Here is a 19826-nt window from a genome sequence, read left to right on the forward strand (position 1 = left end):
CCCTCCCCCCCAATTGAATTTGTTTGTCGGAAACTGGCTGGGTAGGTTGCAAATTGTGGTCCTGTTACTGCACAATGCTACAACCCCAGTAAAACGCAAGTGCCTGAATTGCAACGGTACGTACAATGGCTGTAACTTTGAGGACGGGTCCCTTTTCACGGCCAATGAACTTTGTAACTTTGAATCATCATTAAACAAATGGTCATAGGCCAGGGCTAGGCAACCTTGGCTCTTTTATGACTCGTGGACTTCAACTCCCAGAATTCCTCAGCCAGCATGGGGGAAACTTTGGCCCCCTCATGACTCGTGGACTTCAACTCCCAGAATCCCTGAGCCAGCATGGCTCAGCTTGGAAACCTCTCCCTTTCCCCTCAGCATGGCTGGCTCAGGAATTCTGGGAGTTGAAGTCCACCAGTCATAAAAGAGCCAAGGTTGCCTACCCCTGTCATAGGTCAAGGACTACCTGTATTACCCTCCAGATGCAGGGGCAGAGCTCTGCTGATGCACAGGAAGAAGGGTGGAACTTGCAATTTTCTATGTATTCAGTTCTACAATTCATCAAGTTTACGGGTCACCTCCAAGACTCCTGAGGATTTGGGGGGGATGAAATTAACACATGAAGCCTGGGAGGGGGATGAAAATTAACACGTGAAGCCTGGGTGTTGAGAAAGGGGGCAGGCATGCTGGCTCTCTCACCTTGATTGCTTGGCCGAAGAAACCTTTGCCCAGCACCTCCCCGTGGATCAGGTCACAGGGGCGGAAGATCTGCTGGGAACCGCTGGTGGAGGAGCGAAGGGATTCCGATCGGCTGATGTCGCGGCTCAGGATGAGGGGTTCCTTGGGGGAGCTGGGCCCGGGGGACTTGGAGATGCTGTTGCTGCGCCTGGAATACAACACACATTCAGAAGGGGTTGTCTTTGACAGGACTCCCGGTGCCATCGGCAGCCTCAGTGCTCCCTTTCCTTTGAGGAAAGAGGTGAGGCCTCATGCAGGACGACCTCTGGAGAAGAAGAGCACCTTAAGAAACCACACAGAGAATTGGCTCCATGCAGGGATAGGTTGAACATTCATGGGCCAGACCAGGATCCAGGCTATCAAACCATGCCCCCTCCTTTGAACCCTTTGCATATGTGTTTATTTTGCCCAATCCTGTCCCTAAATTGGCCTCTACAGGCGGAATAGATCCAATTATTTGTTTGTTTAGGCATATGATGAGAACATGACAAAGTAAACATATACACACAATTAATCCAATTAATGAACTACTAAATATCTCCATCAGTCCTGAAAAAGTAGTCTAGGAGGGGTCTTGCTCCTGAATGGCAATTTACTTTAGGATTTTCTATTGTTCTCTTATAGGAAGAGAATCACATTAGCCAAACGTCAGAAAATCTGGTAGCACCTTTTCAGATTAACAACATTTATCATTAAAAGGTATAAACTTTCATGAGCTGCAGTTCCCTTCACCATTGGGATGAGATGGAGGAAAGTGGGAGAACGGTTGGGCGGATTACGTCCGAGACAGATTACAAGAACTGTATCAGTTAACAGATATGATGTGTTAAAAATCATTGTTTGTTGAGAAACTTTCTGAAATAGATCAACACTTATTGATGTTTGTGAGTCCACTGGTCTTGTGGTGCATCGTGCTGACCAAGTTTCTGTTTCCAAAGTGGCTGGCCTATTCGTCCTACACAGAACCCAAAGGAGAACTGCCAGCAAATGATGGCATTAGAAGAGCACGTGATCTTGTGTGCATCCAGTCTTATTTGTGGAATTGCTGTGATGGTGCTGGTGGTGTAAATGCAGAGGCAAGCCAGTGAGCTGGATTTATTGGAGGGTCTCCTGTTAGCCTCACTGTCCCGTGGTTTCTTGCTGCTCATGAGAATCTGCTTCAGGCTGGGTGGTGGTCTGCGTGCAAGTAGGGCCCTGCCACTTAGGACCTATAAAGATACAGGGTTATTGTCAGGTATGGCTCTGGTGCAGTATTAATGGATTGGAATGGCTTGAGCTGTGAGATGTAGGTGACCACCAACCAATAGTATTCTGTTAACCTGTTTAGTGGGATGTCCTGTATGAGATAATACACAAATTATATGCTTTGTGCACAGCCAACTGCTCTACCCAGCCAGGGTGTCCAACCTTGGCAACTTGGAGACTTGTGGACTTCAACTCAACCTGGCTGGCTGAGGAATTCTTGGAGTTGAAGTCCACATGGCTGTGGATTTCATCTCCTGCAACCCTCTTCTGAAGTTTTTTACAATACCCCAGTGGGGCAAGTTGAGCTGAAAGACTTTGAGTGGCCCAGAGTCCCCCACAGAGCTTGCAAGACTGAGGATGGATTGGAAGCTTCCTAGTCTTATTCCCGCACTTAACTCCGATATTCCAACTTTCCCTGCTGGGCATTCAGGTAATTCTGGCTTCCCCTGTTACGAACTCAGGTCTCTGGCCTTCAGTCTGTTCTACCCAAAGAAATTTGAGCTGCATGGCGGTGGTTCGGATGCTGGCTGGGGAATTCTGGGAGTTGAAGTTTACACATTTAGAAGTTGCCAAATTTGTATTAAACACGGGTTAATGTCTAGCTAGTACTCCATTATCCTTTATTTTCAATGTGCTAATTAAGATTGTCTTTGAAGTTTACTATAAATGAGGTCCTAAGTATGTTTGATGACTCTTGGGATTTCTGAGCAGTGGGATTCAGTCGGTTCGCACCACTTCGGCAGAACCGGTAGCTAATTTTCTGTTGCCCAGGCCCAGAATGGACTTCTGGAAGCGGCATCCATACAGAGAACCAGTTGCTCACATATTTGAATCCCACCACTGATTATAACCCTCTCCAAGTTTATAAGAAATCCCTTAAAGGTCAGGTTTGGGATTCAAACAACATTTTTTTATTTCTTCTACCAACAATTGTTTTTACTGGTGACCATATACAAATAAAGTAACTGTTATATATTTTCCCTTTCCTAATGTTGATTTTAATTATACCTTGTGACTGATCTAATCCTCAAAGTAAGGAGGGGCGATTTTCCTGGTCAAACCCTCGAAGGACTAAAGCAGAGGCTCCCCCAACCTTTAGGGCACCAGGGACCGGTTCCGTGGAGAAAGGTTTTTCTGTGGATTGGAGACTGCGTGGTTGTGTGTGCTGCCTGCATCCCGCAGATGGGGCTTTGCTTGTTTGTGCATGCCATGGACCGGTACTGGTCCACAGACCGGGGGTTGGGGACCCCTGGACTAAAGGGTAATGCTAGAGATGTTTGATCCCATTGTTCTCATCTGTTTTTCTTCCATTTGCCAGTAAGGTGCCGAGGCTGCAGGATACCTGTGCTGATCTCACACATTTCCAAAGCGTCTGAAGGCAGGACAAGAAGCAATGGATGGAAACTAATCAAGGAGAGAAGCAACTTAGAACTAAGGAGAAACTTCCTGACAGTGAGAACAATTAACCAGTGGAACAACCTGCCTCCAGAAGCGGTGAATGCACCAACACTGGAAGTTTTTAAGAAGAAACTGGACAGCCATTTGTCCAAAATGGTATAGGGTTTCCTGCCTCAGCAGGGGGTTGGACTAGATGACCTCCAAGGTTCCTTCCAACTTTATCATTATTATTATCAGGATCAGAGGGAGAAACACCAGGCAGAAGCAGATGGTGGCAGCAGCAACAAGCAGGTATTCCAGAGTTGGAGAGCAGGCCAAGGTTTCAACATTTGAGCTTCCTATCTTACTCCTTGTAGCTCAGCTACCACAGAGACAACCAGGGCAAAGCTGCTGTGTCAGGAAATGTGTGGTTCAGGGGATGGTATCCAGCCTATTTCCCTTATTTCTCACACTTTCTACAGGCAGTCCTCAACTTACCACCCTGTTTAGCCACCATTTGAAGTTACAAAGGCACTGAAAAAAGTGACTTATGGCAGCATCCCCAAGGTCACGTGACCAAACCTCGGGAGCCTGGCGACGGGCAGGTATTTACAGTGGCTGCAGCACCCTGGCATCACGCAACGGCCATTTGCCACCTTCCCAACCAGCTTCCAACAAGCAGTCAATGGTTCACTCAACAGCCATGTGATTCACTTAACAACTGCAGTGATTCGCTTAACAACCATGGCAAGGTTGTAAAATTGGGCACCACTCACTCACTCACTCATCGTCTTGCTTAGCAACGGAAATTCTGATCCCAATTGGGGTGGTAAGTCGAAGGCTGCCTGTGTATCACTGGCTGGTAGTTTACAATAAAGGCGAGGAGCCACAGCAGGCTGAGCAGAAGTGGACGGGGAAAGCGCCCGCCCTGCAGAGAGCCAGCGAAGGGCCTTGCAGACCCTACGCAGTGGAGACGGTTCCAGCCACATGTTCAGCGACCTGACTGAAGTCTGGGAAATGAACACCAGCAAGGAACTCAGAGCGAGCCCATCCTGAGCTGCAGGAGGGAGAGAGGGGCAAACCCAGTCAGGCTTTCCAGATTCTCTTACTAGAACCCAGGTCAATTAAGCAGCATTCCAGCCAAACTGGCCCGGTCAGTTCCCTGGCTTGGCCACCTCAAAGGACTGATGTTATGGCCCAGAGGGCAGCACTTACTGGTGCTCCACTTCCCAGCTGGAGGTTAGCAGGCCATTCTGGAGTCCAGGTACGTTACCTGAGGGAGCGTCGCCGCAGGGTCCCTTCCAGATTCTCCTTGAGCGCCAAGGCAGAAATAGAAGGGGTGGAGGGCTTCTTATGGCCCCCGGACAGCCGGGAGTCCAGGCGCAACCGGTCCAAGCGCTGGGAGACCGGGTCATGCTCAATTAACAGCTGAAGGGTTTGGTTTGTCTTGTGAATCAGTTCTTTGACCTGAGAAGTAAAGAAGTCAGGGAATTGGGCTCTGCTGGGGAAAAGTTTCCAAAAGAACGTGTCCACAATCTTCCTCCATCAACCTGGGATGGGGAGGGTTGGCTGAAGGAGGCATGTCTTTGCCTGCTCATTTTCTTAAGAAGCAGCTGGGCTGAGTTCAATTAAAAGCATGTCTTGGCTGTTTAAGCCACTTTTCCTGATCAGGGCTGCTTTACTGATGTCATATAAACCTGCGATGAAAATCAAAATAACAGATGCAAGTTTTTCGACTGGCACTCAGGAAGACAAGAATACGAACCCCCTACTTTTGTTTTAAAATACCACTTTAAAGAAGAAGCCAGGTCTTCTGAAGCATCAGACAAACCGCCCAGGGCCCTTCAGCCAGCCTGCTCTTCTCTTCTCTCTCAGCTCCTCTTGACTTTTCAGAGAAAAGACGGCTGGGAAACCCAACCCAAGAGGCCTTTGGTTCCTCCTCAACTCATGAAACAGCAGGAAACAAGAAAGGCTGTTCGGAATGTACCTCTTCGGTTTGTAGTGTGCGGACTGGGTTTCCGTTGATCTCCAAGATTTTGTCTCCAGGGTGAATGGCATTTTGGACGTCAGGGTTGATGTGCGTTCGGTTGACTCTGAATGAAGAAAAAAAACATAGCTTGAGATCAGAAGAATTTGCCTCCTCCATGAGTCTCTGTGAGGGACCACATTTCCTCCTAGGGACAAGTACAGGTAGTCCTCGCTTAATGACCTTTTGTTCACTGACAGTAGTGATGAACGAATGGTAGTCAGGAGCAGTCCTGCTTCTGTATTTATGGTCCCAGGCTGGGCTTCAAGGCCCCTCCACTACTCGCCTAGCTCTCTCCCTATCTTTGCCCTTTGGGACACCCCCACCTTCCATCACCATCTACCCCTGCCACCCCCAGCTAACTTTTGTTATCTTCTCCCTCCCTCCCTCCCTCCCTCCCTCCCTCCCATTGCTGTTGGGAGGGTCAGCAGTTGCCTCAGCTGGAGCAGCTGGGAGGAAGATGACAGTGAAAGGGATGGCAGGGGTAGGTGGCAATAGAGTTCAGGACAGTCAAAAGGGCAGAGATGGGGTTAGGGGGAAGTGAAGCGCATCCTGTGGTCTTAAATTGTTGTAAACCATCCAGAGTAGCCCCACAGCGAGATGGGGAGCAAATAAATGTGATAGCTGGATAGTTCGATAGCTAGTTTGGTAGCTAGACAGATAGATGTGGGTGAGCCACCAAGCACCCAAATTTTGATCATGGGACCAGTGGGGCAGTGCATAACTACCATTCATTCAAGGCCATTGAGACTTCAAATGGTCACTAAACAAATGGTCACTAACTGGAAGCCAAAGCCAAGCTAGGGATGCAAGATGCCTGTTTCCGCTTGCTCCAGAAGGGCTACAATTTTGCAGGCCTTCTAAATCAGGGGTGTCAAACTTAATTTCATTGAGGGCCGCATCAGCATTGCGGTTGCCCTTGGGGGGACAGGTGGGTGTGGCCAGGGTGGGTGCAGCCTACTGGGTGGCTGTGGCCTACTGGGTGGGCATGGCCAGCTCTACATCGCTCGCGTCAAGGGGGCCTGGGCAGGAGTGGGACAGATCTGAGGGTCTCTGGCAGAAGGGGGTGGGACCGGGGCAAGCGCCAAGGCATGGTCCATTTCTTCATTCCTCACAAAGGGTGACACCTCCCCAGCACGCACCCAGGGGGACGGGGGCGACGTGGCAGGGGCTGGTTCCTCGCTATTTCCAGACGGCCTTGTGGAGCTAAGAGTGAATGTGTTTCAGCATAGATGGCCACCACAAAATTGTACATTGGCTCCTGGCTGGCCTGGGCCAGGGCCAAGGCAGAAGGGGCTGTTCCCTCACTGTTTCCAGGATGGCTTTGTGGGCCACATGAAACCACTTTGCGGGCCGCATCCGGCCCCCCAGGCCTTGTGTTTGACACGTCTGCTCTAAACAGACATACCAAAAAGCTGCGGGTATCTCCCAGGAAGCCACCTGTTTTACACTTGCCATCTTCACCTCCGTTTCTGCAAGATGGAGCATCTGTGGCTTCTCCAAGTCCCACAGCTCCTTGCTATGGAACATACTTATTTGATTTATTGCATTCATGTCCCACTGCACTCAATTCAATGTTGAGTGTCTCGCTACTGAAAAGTCACAGGAGTTTTTCTCTAGGTTTTTCTCGTATTTCTCCAATAGTCCCAGTTTCCAGCAGTTAGGTCCTGCAAGGACTTCCAGCTGAGAAGGAAGCACGCTTGACCTCCAAAAAAGATCAATGAAGGAGGTGGAAGGAATGCAAAGCGGAACAGAGAATCTGACTGTGGGCAGGCTGAGTTCATCCCATCCTACAAGCATTTATACAGAATCAGTTACACAGGTAAACAATCTCTCTGGGAAGTTGGCTGCACCCAAATTAAATCGTATGCAAATGTTTTGGTCAGAAAACTAGGATGCAACATCTAAATTCCAAAATTGTCACAAAAAATAAATGAGACCAACCAATAGAGGCACTGTAATTCTTATAATTTACATAATTAACCATGCCCTCTGCACTTCTGGATGATATAGAAAAAGATTTCTTGGTGTACATGTAGGCTGCTATAATATGCTCCACCTTATGCTTCTCTCTTTTTTCCTCTTTTGCAATAATCAGAGTTGAAAGTGACCACAGAGAGAAGCAAATCCAACCCCTCGATTAGCAGAGAAATCCAATTTTATTCCTCACCAAAAATTTCAGAATTCTTAATTAATCAATCAATCAATCAGAATAGAGCTGGAAGGTACCTTTGAGGTCTTCTAGTCCAACCCCCAACTCAAGCAGGAGCCCCTATACCATTTCAGACAAGTGACTGTCCAGTCTCTTCTTAAAAACCTCCAGTGGTGGAGCACCCACAATGTCTGAAGGCAAGCTGTTCCACAGGTTGATTATTCTATCAGAAAATTTCTCCTTAATTCCAGTTTGCTTCTCTCCTTGATTAGTTTCCACCCAATGCTTCTCACCTTGCCTTCTAGTGCTATGGAAAATAAGTTGACCCCCTCTTCTTTGTGGCAGCCCCTCAAATACTGGAACACTGTTATTACGTTGCCCCCAGTCCTTCTTTTCTCTAGACTAGTTATACCCATTTCCTGCAACTGTTCTTCATATATTTTAGACTCCAGGCCTTAGTCATCTAAGTTGTTCTTCTTTGCACTTGTTCCAAAGTCTCAACATCTTTTTTGTAATGTGGTGACCAAAACTGGATACAGTATCCCAGATGTGGCCTCACTAAGGATTTATAAAGTGGTACTAATACTTCATGTGGTTTTGATTCTATGCCTCTATACAGCCAAGGATTGTATTAGTTATTTTGGCTGCTGCTGTACACAGCTGGCTCATGTTTAAGTGATCGTCCTCTTTTGAGCCAGATTTTGCCTAATCTGTATTTGTACATTTGGTTTTCCATGCCTTGCTTTTTTCCACATTAAATTTCATGTTGTTGGATAGGGCCCATTGTTCAAGTCTGTCAAGGTCTTTTTGGATCCTGAGTTTGTCTTCTGGGCTGTTGGCTATTCCAGCCAGCTTAGTGTCATCTGCAAATATGATGAGTTCCCCTTCTATTCCCTCATCTAAGTCAATTATGAAGATATTGAAGAGTACTGGGCCTAAGACATAACCTTGTGGTGCCCCACTGCTTATTTCCCTCCATGTAGATGTAGTACCATTAAGGACTACTAGTTGAGTGTGGTTTGTGAGCCAGTTACAAATCCATCTGGTGGTGATGCTGTCTTTCCCACATTTTTCTAGTTTACCAAGAAGTAGGTTGTGATCTACTTCGTCGAATGCCTTGCTGAAGTCTAAGTATACTATGTCCCCTAGTTCCTTCCTCTACCTTTTGGATGACAAAGTTGTCAGCTAAGTTTGTTAAGAATCTGTTTTATCTCCCACTTGCTGCAGAGTTTGTCTCCCAGTTGATATCAGGGTAGTTAAAGTCTCCCATGTGTTTCCTACATACATTTGTTAATTGTTAATTGTCTCTTCAACCCAAGCAGGGCATCCACTATCACTGATTTTGCAGTCAGGCTGCTCTTGCCATTAGGAATTTTTTTCCTAAAAATCTGAATTTGCGACTTCCGGTGGTGACAGGCTGCATCGCATGGCGGCTTTTCTTAGCCGCCCGTCCGGGAGCGCGTCAAAACCTGAAGAGACAGCGTTTTCCAGCTGTCTCTCGGCTCGGAACCTCGTCCCTCGGGCAAAGAGGGAGGGGTGAGTATGTCCAGATAGGGTTAGAGCTTCCTTTCGCCCCGGTTTTGTCTTAATCCGGGGTGGAAGATGTTAGCTCGCCCGGAGTCAGGACGTTCTCCGCGCCCCGAGATGCCTTCGCTCCTTTCATTAGGAGCGAAGCCAGATGCAGCTCCCACTGCTGCGATTAAAGGTATTTGAATTTAAAATTATAAGCAGACAGAACTATACAGGAGTTTGGCAATATAATGGTCTATTTCGAGACTTTGACTCTGAAAATTATAAACATCTTTTTTTTACTTTGCGATGATTTAAAGTGAGAGAAAATGGCTGCGGATCTGCCGTTTCTCTGGATTACTTTCGCTTTTTACTTTTACTCTCGTCTGGTTATCAACAGATACATTGTTGCTTCTCCGGTTCTGGAAAGTTTTAACCACAATGAATTCATGATGTTTACTGATTGGTGACATTTATATTGTTACTCTTTTTGATGATACTTAAAGAAATTTGAAGAATGGTTTTAAAATGGCTCCGGAACTGGGGGGGGGGAAAAAAGTGAGAAAGTAATTTTTTTGTTTTTTTTTTGGCTGTTGCCTGGGATTTACTGAAAATGCCTTTATCTTTGATTATAAACGATGTTCAAGATGCTGTGATGCAAGCAGTTAAGCAATATAATGTGGAAATTAAAGATCTTTGGATGAAGAAATTGGAAGAAATGGTGGCATTTATCCTCCAGAGGCTCATAGTTCCAGAGGTTGAAAAAGCCCTTATGAAAATATTCCAGAATGATGTGCAAAATCGTGGAGATTTGGAAATTGATAAGTTTGAGAAGTTGGGAAAGGAAGTGGTAATAGACTTGGTTATGGTTTTGGTGTATTTTCCGGGTGAAATCTTGGGGAAAAAGCGTTTATATGGAATTAATCTATGGGTTCTGCATCGGAGAAAACCAGCTGAAGATGTTGCTGCTTGGGTTTTTGGAAGAAGCATACAGGCCTACTACTTGCAAAAACTTTGGACACGTTATAAAATATAAAAGGAACAAGGTGTAAAAGGCTGAAGGCTTATTGACTTTGATTGATTTAGTATTAATGATGTGAAAAAGAATGAAAAACTGGGAAGAAATGTAAGATGGAGAGTTGGGAAAAAGGAGTATTTTTGAAGCTTATGTTTTTTAAATTTTTGGATGAGTAAAATATTTGTTGGAATTTAAGATGATTAAGGATATATATAAATATGATGGTACTATTTTAAATTAATGACATATATGTATGCAATTATATTACTTTAGAGAATTTAAAATTTGCATTTATTGGGATTAGGGCGTAAAAGGCTGAAGGCTTATTGATTTTGACTGATTTTGTATATGAAAAAGAATGGAAAATTGGGAAGAAATGTAAGATGGAGAGTTGGGAATAAGGAATGTTTTTGAAGTTTATGTTTTTGATTTGTTGGATTAGTAAAATGTTTGTTAGAATTTAAGATGATTAAGGATATATAAACATAATTGTAGTATTTTAAAGGATTTAAATAAGAAAAATAAGATATTAGATGATTAATGTCATATATGTATGCAATTATATTTTAAAGAAATTAGTAAAATGCTTGTTAGAATTTAAGATGATTAAGGATATATATAAACATAACTGTATTATTTTAAAGGATTTAAATAAGAAAAATTAAACATTATATGATTAATGTTATATATGTATGCAATTATATTATTTTAAAGAATTTAAAATTTGCATTTATTGGGATTAATATATTTGAATGATTATAAGAGAAATGGTAGAGTTTAATTTTTAGATGTTTGGATCTGGGGAAGATGGATAATTATGTTTGGTTTTGTTTTTTTTTAATTTGAGTTAAAGTTTTTTTTTCTAACTGATTGCTTTATGAGGTGTTGAATCCTGTATTAGTTCTGGGAAGTCGGGGGGGGATGGGTTTAAGGGGAAATTATAAATTGATGTTTTTAATAATTATAGGTCTTTTCTTGTTGTTGGTGTTTTTAGATGCATCATTTGTATTTGTTTTTTAATTAAAAATAATAAAAAATTTTATATATATATATAAAAAAAAATCTGAATTTGCTTTTCTGTACGTGAAGACCATGCTTTGGTGTCCCTCACTTTTGAATGACAAGAACAAGTCCTGACTCTTTTCTTCTGACATCCTTTCAAATACTTGAAAAGTATTTTAGTATAACCCTATTTAGTCTTCTCAAGACTAAGCACACCTGGTTCTTTGTAGGACTTTTTTTTTTTTTGCGCAATCCCTTGGTCATCTTTGTTACCTTTCACTGAAACTGTTTTACTTTGAAGTCTTTTGTGAGGAGGAGTCAGGCATCACTTCTTCTAACTAAGATTTTTTTCTAAAAGGTAGATGCTTTCTGCATTACGTCTGCTGTATCAGAGTGATGCAAGACTGAAACTGGGATGAGGCAAAGATTATGCAGATGCAGGTTACATGTGAGACAGATGACAGGTGCCTTTTCAATTAATAATGGCAAGGTGTTAAAAATGCATCGTATTTGAGTCCTTTTGAGGGCTCCTTTTGGAAGAATTTGCGAACAGAACAATTTCAACACGATGCCTCCAATTTTCAAAGCACAGAGAAAGACACTTTGGCCAATGGCATTAATGCCACTGAGAGAGAGACATGAGAGAGAGGGGCTGCTTTCTCAATGAAGATCATTGCTCAAGGTGACAGGAACCATATCCATGCCAGAAGCTTGAATGAAAAAGCCACACAACTATGAATTTGCATCTCGAGATACCTAGATCAGAGGAAAAAAAACCCTGCATTTCATAGCTACAAGAGCTTCATACTCACTCCTTCACTTCAACAGTAGCAGCATAGGGTGAGCAGTCCCCTTCCACAGCCACAGCAAACCCCCTTTCGCCATCGGTGGCGGCAGGCATGGAGAGAAGCGTCAAAGTATACGGCAGCTGTTCACACAGAGGCTCTGTTGACAGTCTTTCTAGCNGGAAAAAAAACCCTGCATTTCATAGCTACAAGAGCTTCATACTCACTCCTTCACTTCAACAGTAGCAGCATAGGGTGAGCAGTCCCCTTCCACAGCCACAGCAAACCCCCTTTCGCCATCGGTGGCGGCAGGCATGGAGAGAAGCGTCAAAGTATACGGCAGCTGTTCACACAGAGGCTCTGTTGACAGTCTTTCTAGCATTGGCGTCAGCACGAACTGGTTATGACATTTGCCACTGAAAAAGGAGAACAGAATTCTGCTGTTGGTTTAGACCAGGGGACAGAAAAGGCCGTGTATGCTTTCCATGCCCAGGCTGTCCGCTAGGAAGCAGCTCATCTAAACCCTTGACCTTCCCTACAGGGCTGCTGGCTGCAAAGACAAGGCCTATATTCAGACAGCTTTGCTTCCAACGTTCACTTTTGGGTATTCCAACACCCCCTTGCCCTCAGGGCTACCTCCCCACATAGGACCAGGGTGGCTAGGAAGAAGGAAAGCATCAAGATTCCAAGGCTACAGATCCAAGGGGCAGCTTGGCTGACCAATGAGGAAACATATGGTCCACGTTCCACTTTGTTTCAAAGAAATTCCAAGACAACATGTGGACAGACATCCACCTTCCAGCCTTCCCCTTTAGTAGGCACTCAAGAGATCTGGGTTGCATGACCACTTGAAGGCAGCCGGCCAATGGATTCACCACTGTCTCCTACAAATAGCACAGATCTCCTGATTCCTGTTCCCAAATCCTAGGCCTTGGCAGGGCCTGTTCCACCCTCACACATGGATATGAAAGATGGTCTGAAGAGCGGAAAAGCGGAACCATCTCATGCAGCCTTTCCTTACCTGGTGCCATGAAGACCCTGATGCCCAACCAGAGTGGTTGGGGACCAGAATGCACTCTTCAGTTCCCTCCCCTCTCTGGGAAGTGGAGTGGGGGGGAAAGAGAAACATTTCCTGCCACTCTCAGGACAGAGGAGGGCTAAGTGCAGAGCAGAAAGCCTTCCCTGTCCCAGAGAGCCATCCAAGCCCATGGCTGAGCCTTCCCGCTGCCCCTTACCAATAAAGAGCCGAGTGCTGCACCAGAGCGTAGGTGTCGCCATCTTCAATGATCACTTTGCATCGCATGCAGGCGAAGCACTCCGGGTGATACTTGTACTCTCCAGCCACCTGCCAAGGAGAGAGACATGCAGGACGGTAAAGAAGAAGAATGAGGATGCTCTAGAGCAGTGTTTCTCAACCTTGACCATTTTAAGGCATGTGGACTTCAACTCCCAGAATTCCATAGCCAGCAATGCTGGCTGTGGAATTCTGGGAGTTGAAGTCCACATGCCTTAAAATGGTCAAGGTTGAGAAACACTGCTCTAGAAAGACCACCCTAGGATGGAATCCCAGCCATGTTTTTGCCCTTTCCCTGAATACAGACTCGGCAGTGCTGTCGAGCCAGAATTCTGTCCCAGTCTGAAATCCCGGCTGCAGAGACGTGTCAGGATCAGTGACTCCTTCCGCGCTCTTGCACACAACGACGGGGGAGACGGTTCCAGGGGAGAAGAGAGCTAGGAGCCAGCTGGCGACCCCTGGGTACCCTCCGCTTCCACGTGGTGGGGCTGGGAGGCAGCTGGCAAGGAGAGGCTGGGCTAAGGCTGACAGCAGGAAATGAGGCGCTAAGCCACAGGGCGTCTGCCGCTGCTTGGGAAACAGAGGCAGGACTGGCAAGCCAGCACAAGAACCAAGGCAGGGTGGGCGATTCCGGGAAGGAAAATCTCAGGAACCCTCTGGGGGAAACCACCTTGCGAGGCTCTGCTAGGTTTTAATCAGACTTCTTGCTCACTAAAGAGCTGGGATCTGGGAGGGGAACCGAGCTGCCCTACCGACAGCCCTGTCCTTGGCAGCATTTCTTGCTTGCCATGCTGTGTCTCCAGGAGGTGCCCACTATCCCAGGACCAAAGCAAAGCTAGAAAACCCGGGGGGGGGGGGGAGAACTTGGAGCTGCCTCCCCCCCCATCTCTCAACTGCCTAAAATTGTTGCATGTCTTCCAGTTACTTTGAAGAAAGAAACAATAAAACCAGGAGATTTGCCTACCCAGCTAAAGCATCTACCGGCTGTATGTAGAGCGAGGAGGGCTTCCTCCCTATTGCAGCCTGCCCTCAAGCATAAGACAATGGTCTCAAGCCACAAGGCCAGCATGGAAGCAAACTCTGGCTCCCCCCCAGCCACCACCAGGTTTCAGCCCTCAGCCAGTCTCCTCCATGAATACAGGCCCCCGGGGTCCCTAGGTCTGAAATGGGCTGTTTCTCACCACTTTTGGGACTGGAGACGCTTGAAAACAACAGCTAAAGCCCTCGGATGAGATTAGCGTTATTTAAAAATAAAAGTTTTCCCAAGCCTAGGAAAACATAAGAAAACATGCCCCCCACCATGCAGGCGACCTGGCTTTGCCATGCTCCCTGACATCATGTTTCTCCCCCCCCCCAGAAGGGTCTTCTACCCCCAAATAAGAAACCTGCTTCCAGGACACTAAAAAGCCATTCTTCCAGCCCAGGGACCCTTCTGGCTTTTAACGGGTGGGGTTAAGGCTGAGGAATTCTGGGAGGTGAAGTCCACACAGCTTAACGTTGCCAGGGTTGAGAAACACTAGCTTAAGGGATGCAATTAATGTGTCCCTCCTTGACCCCCAAGGGTGCCTTCACCCAATCCTTGAAAGGGCCATGACATCTGGAGCTGTAACTCATAAAATGAAGCAATTTGGGGTTTTAACATTCAGTGTTGAGAGGGTGAGGGTTAGTGATTTAGGTCAGTGTTTCTCAACCTTGACAATTTTTAAGGCATGTGGACTTCAACTCCTAGAATTCCACAGCCAGCGATGCTGGCTGTGGAATTCTGGGAGTTGAAGTCCACATGCCTTAAAATTGTCAAGGTTGAGAAACACTGATTTAGGTGACCCTGGGGGCACAAGTGGTCTCAACGGCTCTCAAAGAGAGAGAGAGAGTGCTAACAACCAGATGACTGCAAAGAAATACAATACACACACACGGAAACAAGAGTCCACTTGCTTTTTGGAAAAGCACCTTTGAGGCAACTGTCAACTGGATGACTGAGAACCTCAACAGACACGCTGAGAGGATGCCTCTCCTGTTTTAACCACACTGCTCTACCCTGAAGGGCAGCGCCCTGCTTGCTCGGAGATATGTGCTTGTATGGCCCTTCAGGGGGAGAAGCCCACCGATCCCATCTCTGGTGGCTAAGACAGGCAAGTCGCCTCTGCCAAAGGGAGGCCCGGGATGCCAGCTGGCTACGGCCAGGGAGAGCACGGGACGAGACTTACCATGACGGGCCCCGTCATCAGCAGCGAGCAGCCGTGGCAAGACTCCCCAAACTTCCGCCAGTAGTCCTTGGGGCAGTACAGCTTGGCATCCTTCTCGTAGTACCAGTTGGTGAGGAGGTCCTGGCATTCGGAGCAGCTGGCAGGGAAAAAGAAAGAGAGCCGGACGTTTTATTTGCTGGCTACCCAACGGGCACCACTTAATCAGCAAACATGGAGAAATCAGAGAGAAAATAATGGAGAGGGAAGGGCCAACAGCAGCCATGCCAGCAGCCGATAAAGAGCCACACAGCAGTGCGGGTCTGGCAGGCCAGAAGCACTGAAGAAGAGCTGACCAGCAAACAGTGGCTTCCCAAACTGTCACCATAACCTGTCTTTTGATTCAACGCATAGGAAAAAAATCCTTAACGGTGGTCATTAAGCTGTTGGACCTTCTAGGATTTAGTGACAAGAGGCCAATACCCCTGGGACCCAGGGAGCTATTATCTGTGATGACAAAATGGTCAAGCTGGTCCAGCTGTCCTGAAATGACTAGAGCAGGGGTCCCCAACCCCCGGTCCGTGGACCAGTACCGGGCCGTGCCATGCCAGCAACCGGTCCGCACAAACAAGCAAAGGCCCATCCGTGGGATGCAGGCAGCACACAAAACCACACACTCTCCGGTCCACGGGAAAACTTTTCTCCACGGAACCGGTCCCTGGTGCCCAAAAGGTTGGGGACCTCTGGACTAGAGAATTGCTAAGAGTTCATGACACCTGGCTGCTTCTGAACTGCATCCTTGAGTCAAGTTAGAAGTAACTCTAACCTGGAGCTCTTCTAAAGAACCTCAAAACCCATCATCACATGTAGCCCATCATGGAGCAGCAAGGCCACTTTGTGCGCTTTTCACCTCTTAATGGAAGTTCACTATTGTGCGATATTGGAGAGAGAATGCTCTCAGCATCACTGCTTCCGTCCATCACAACTGGGACTCTGCACAATAGCAGCTCAAATGCGACAGTCAAGCTAGAACAGTGATGGCGAACCTTTTAGAGACCGAGTGCCCAAAACCTGCCCCCCACCCGTCCTTGCTCCGCCTTGCCCGCTGGGCCACTCACCACCTACATGGCCCGCCACACATCAGACAAGCGGCCCAGCAGCACCATGGTGGCCACGCCCTCCGCCTGTGCCTCGCAGCAGCATCTGCGCGTGACGGGACGCAAAGGCAGAGTCTTGTCCCCGCTGCTTGACTACCATGTCCTTGGCTGCACTGCTTCTTGTGGGCCGCGGCCAGTGGCGACTCTCCTCTGGGGGGGCTGCTGGTGAGGAGGGGGCCATGGAAGGAGGCAGGGCTGGGGCAACGGCGTGTGTGCCCACAGAGAGGGCTCCGAGTGCTGCCTCTGGCACGTTGCCATAGGTTCGCCACCACTGAGCTAGAATCTATTTTTGAAGGTATCTTGCTTTATTTCTGAGAAACCTCAACAGAAGATGAACTGCAAAAGGACAGAGTTATAATCTGTAGAAAAGGGAAGACATTATATATTTCTTTCCAACTTTTATGATTCTTCTATCTTTTCAGGTTCTTTCAGATCAAAACTATGACCTCATTAGATTATTGTTCCAAAACTATGGCAGTACAGTCTGCTCCTCCAAAGAGAAATAGGCTAGTAATTTATGAGGATGGAGTGGACTATTTCAGCTACATTTGGTAAATTTAAGGGCTCCAGCCTTGGGACTGTCCATTTTCTCCAGCCCTTCAAGTGCTCAGAGACAGCTACAAAGAGGATCCTAGAGATGAGGCTATGGCCACAGTGAGGCTCCCTCACCTCTAACCACCTGTGACTGGCTACTCTGAAGATTAAGAGCACAAAGTGGTGGGCTGGTTAGCACCCTGAAAGCCCAGCCCTGTCTTTTAATTAACTTTTAAACTCACATTTTTAACTACTCTTGCCCTATTTTAATATTTTCACATTCAGATTTTATATTTTTAACATTTTATTTTATTTATTTAATTTTATTTTATTTAATTTAATTTATATGCCGCCCTTCTCCCTGCGGGACTCAGGGCGGCGCACAACATATTTAAAACCAAAGCATATATACAATCCCCCCCTATAAAACCCACGATTCCTCTATGAGAGAGATGGGCAGTTTCTAAATATGATGGATGGAGTGATAGATAGATAGATAGATAGAGAGAGAGAGAGAGAGAGAGAGAGAGAGAGAGAGAGAGAGAGAGAGAGAGAGAGAGATCCTATGTACTAATCTGATTTAATTAGTAATGTTGCTTGATTTTAATAGAGAAAGCCTGCAGCTATTTCCATCTCTTCAGCCTGGGAAAGAGACAATGAAGGAGAATCCAAAAAGAAAACTCAAGCTAGAGTTGACTTCTTCCAACCAAAGTGAGGCGTCACAGAAACAGCCAAGGCTTCTTTCCATCTGCTGGGAACCGAAAAGCATCTTTTGGAAGATGGACCACGATGAAAGTAGCTTGGAGTCTGTGCTATATTAAAAGCCCCTCTGGAGCAGCGGCAGTTACACCTGAGCAGCAAGGAAAGAGGCTGGAAAACTCTTAAGATATCACTGAGCAAGAAAATTCCAAAGAACCCCAGAATGGAAACAAAAATTAAATTCTTGCAGTGACTCTGAACACTTTGCGATAAACACTACTGGCACCTGATCCTTGGCAAGGTTTCAAAACTATCTTTATCCTCCCTCAAAATTCATTAGCTTTGCAGCAGAGACCTATTTGTTACATGGAAGGATGTACTTCAGCTTGTAGCTACAGATTCTTCACACCTTCCCAAGAGGAAACATGCGGATGCTGGCCAGACCACACTGTCTTCACTCACTAGGTGTGCTTTTCCAGAGAGCTCCACCCACCCAACTTGTACATTGTGCAACTGAACATGAAATCTGATTCCCACTGAAAGTCTGTCATTCCGAAACACTTTGCCTTTGTTTTTGGCTCTGGCTGGTCAAAGAACTGGGATGCGGATCCAGGTTCCAGGGCAAACAGGGAGAGGGGCCTTTAAAGTGGTCTTTAAAGTGAGTTCATTATCACAGTTCCCCATGTAGCGTATATACCTACCAAGTGAGTTTTGTAATTTCCACTGAGGAAAATAAATTATTATCCTGCCCCACACTGAGTAGCTCCAACCGACCTCTTTCTCAGTTCCTCCTGGAATATATAGCAAATTCACTCAACGAGGCATCACATTGTTCAGATCGCTCTAAATTTACCTGAGGTTTCCAAGGAATGTGTTTTGGAAATGGGCCTCAGGCCAGGTTATTTTTCCTTATGCTCAATGACAATTTTTATTTATTTTAAAACAAGCTTCTACTGTCGCATACAAGAGAAAATCACTTCTGTCTAGAAGGTGTCATGAACTGATTCAAAACTTTATGCATTTTGCAGGCTACACAGAACTGACAAAACAACATGTTAAGTTTCAAAGCCAGATTCAAAGTACTCTACACCTAAAGAAAATCAGTGGCTATTTTTGTGGTTGCTTACTAGCTGATTGATCAGCAGTTCCTTATAAGTTCCTTATATTCTTTCCTGCACCAGAGAAAGGCCGCCTTTTGAGATAGGCAAGAACAGATAGAATTTGGAGAATAAGACATAGCTGCCTTCACAAAAAGGCTGCCATGTTGGAAAGATCATTAACAGATGAATGGTTATCGCAAAGTCAACCAGTAAAACTGCTCACTGCCACCACCACCCCAGTACCAAAAATGCTCTTTACCATATCTCAATTCACCTTTATCTTTTTTCCAGATTGTTAGAAATACTTCGAAAGAAAGAGGGTTTCCCACCAATTTTACCTTCTAACAATCTGGGGTTCGTGGGGAATACAAAAGGAAGGCATTTATGGACACTAATATTCATAGATGCTACGTACTTGCTGACCACTGATGTCTACCACCAGGCCAGGAATAATGGATCAGTGCTATATTCCAATCACATATTGAGTTCAATCAAGTATGGAGTTCATATATAAAGTTTCAACCGCCTCTTCAAGCAATAAATTATCACTTTCCACTCTGCCTTTGCTCTATGGACAGAAAATCCTATCACAGAGCGAAACAGGCAGAGACACCTGGAGTCGTCCTCCCTTCACCCAGCTTCCAAGCGAAGCAGGAGGTAGACTGGTTGAGGGCAGGCCTTCTAGGTTCCCAAAATGGTTGCCTCTCTTCGCAAACAAGGCCCACTAGGCAGGCGAGGCAAATGGGAGGGCAGACTTACCAAAAGGGCTTCCTTGGAGTGACATAAGCCGAGGCAGACAAGTAGCTTCCGGGTGGCCTTCCGGGTGCGCTTCAAGGTGTTGATTATCATCTTCAAAGCGCACCATGGCATTGGACCTGGTTACCTCCGAGACCGCCTTCTGCCACAGATTGCCTCCCACCGGCCGATACGCTCCCACAGAGAGGGCCTCCTCAGGGTGCCGTCAGCCAGACAGTGTCGGCTGGCGACCCCCAGGGGGAGAGCCTTCTCTG

At 46.3% G+C, this 19826-nt stretch overlaps 1 protein-coding gene across 1 annotated transcript in view; it reads right to left on the reverse strand.

The window, feature by feature from the left end:
- LIMK2 (LIM domain kinase 2) overlaps positions 1 to 15471 on the reverse strand; it is a 33933-nt gene extending 18462 nt beyond the window's left edge. Inside the window, exons 1-6 of the mRNA XM_015822655.1 lie at positions 15351 to 15471; positions 13085 to 13194; positions 12077 to 12265; positions 5345 to 5450; positions 4631 to 4824; positions 697 to 883 (exon numbers count right to left, since the gene is read on the reverse strand). Coding sequence (XP_015678141.1) covers positions 697 to 883; positions 4631 to 4824; positions 5345 to 5450; positions 12077 to 12265; positions 13085 to 13194; positions 15351 to 15368 — 804 coding nt within the window. The 5' untranslated portion in view covers positions 15369 to 15471. The remainder of the gene's footprint in view (positions 1 to 696; positions 884 to 4630; positions 4825 to 5344; positions 5451 to 12076; positions 12266 to 13084; positions 13195 to 15350) is intronic.
- Between the last annotated feature and the right edge of the window lie 4355 nt (positions 15472 to 19826).

This window comes from Protobothrops mucrosquamatus, unplaced genomic scaffold (genome assembly GCF_001527695.2).
Source record: "Protobothrops mucrosquamatus isolate PMUCROS unplaced genomic scaffold, P.Mucros_1.0 scaffold1634, whole genome shotgun sequence".
Lineage (NCBI taxonomy): Eukaryota > Metazoa > Chordata > Lepidosauria > Squamata > Viperidae > Protobothrops > Protobothrops mucrosquamatus.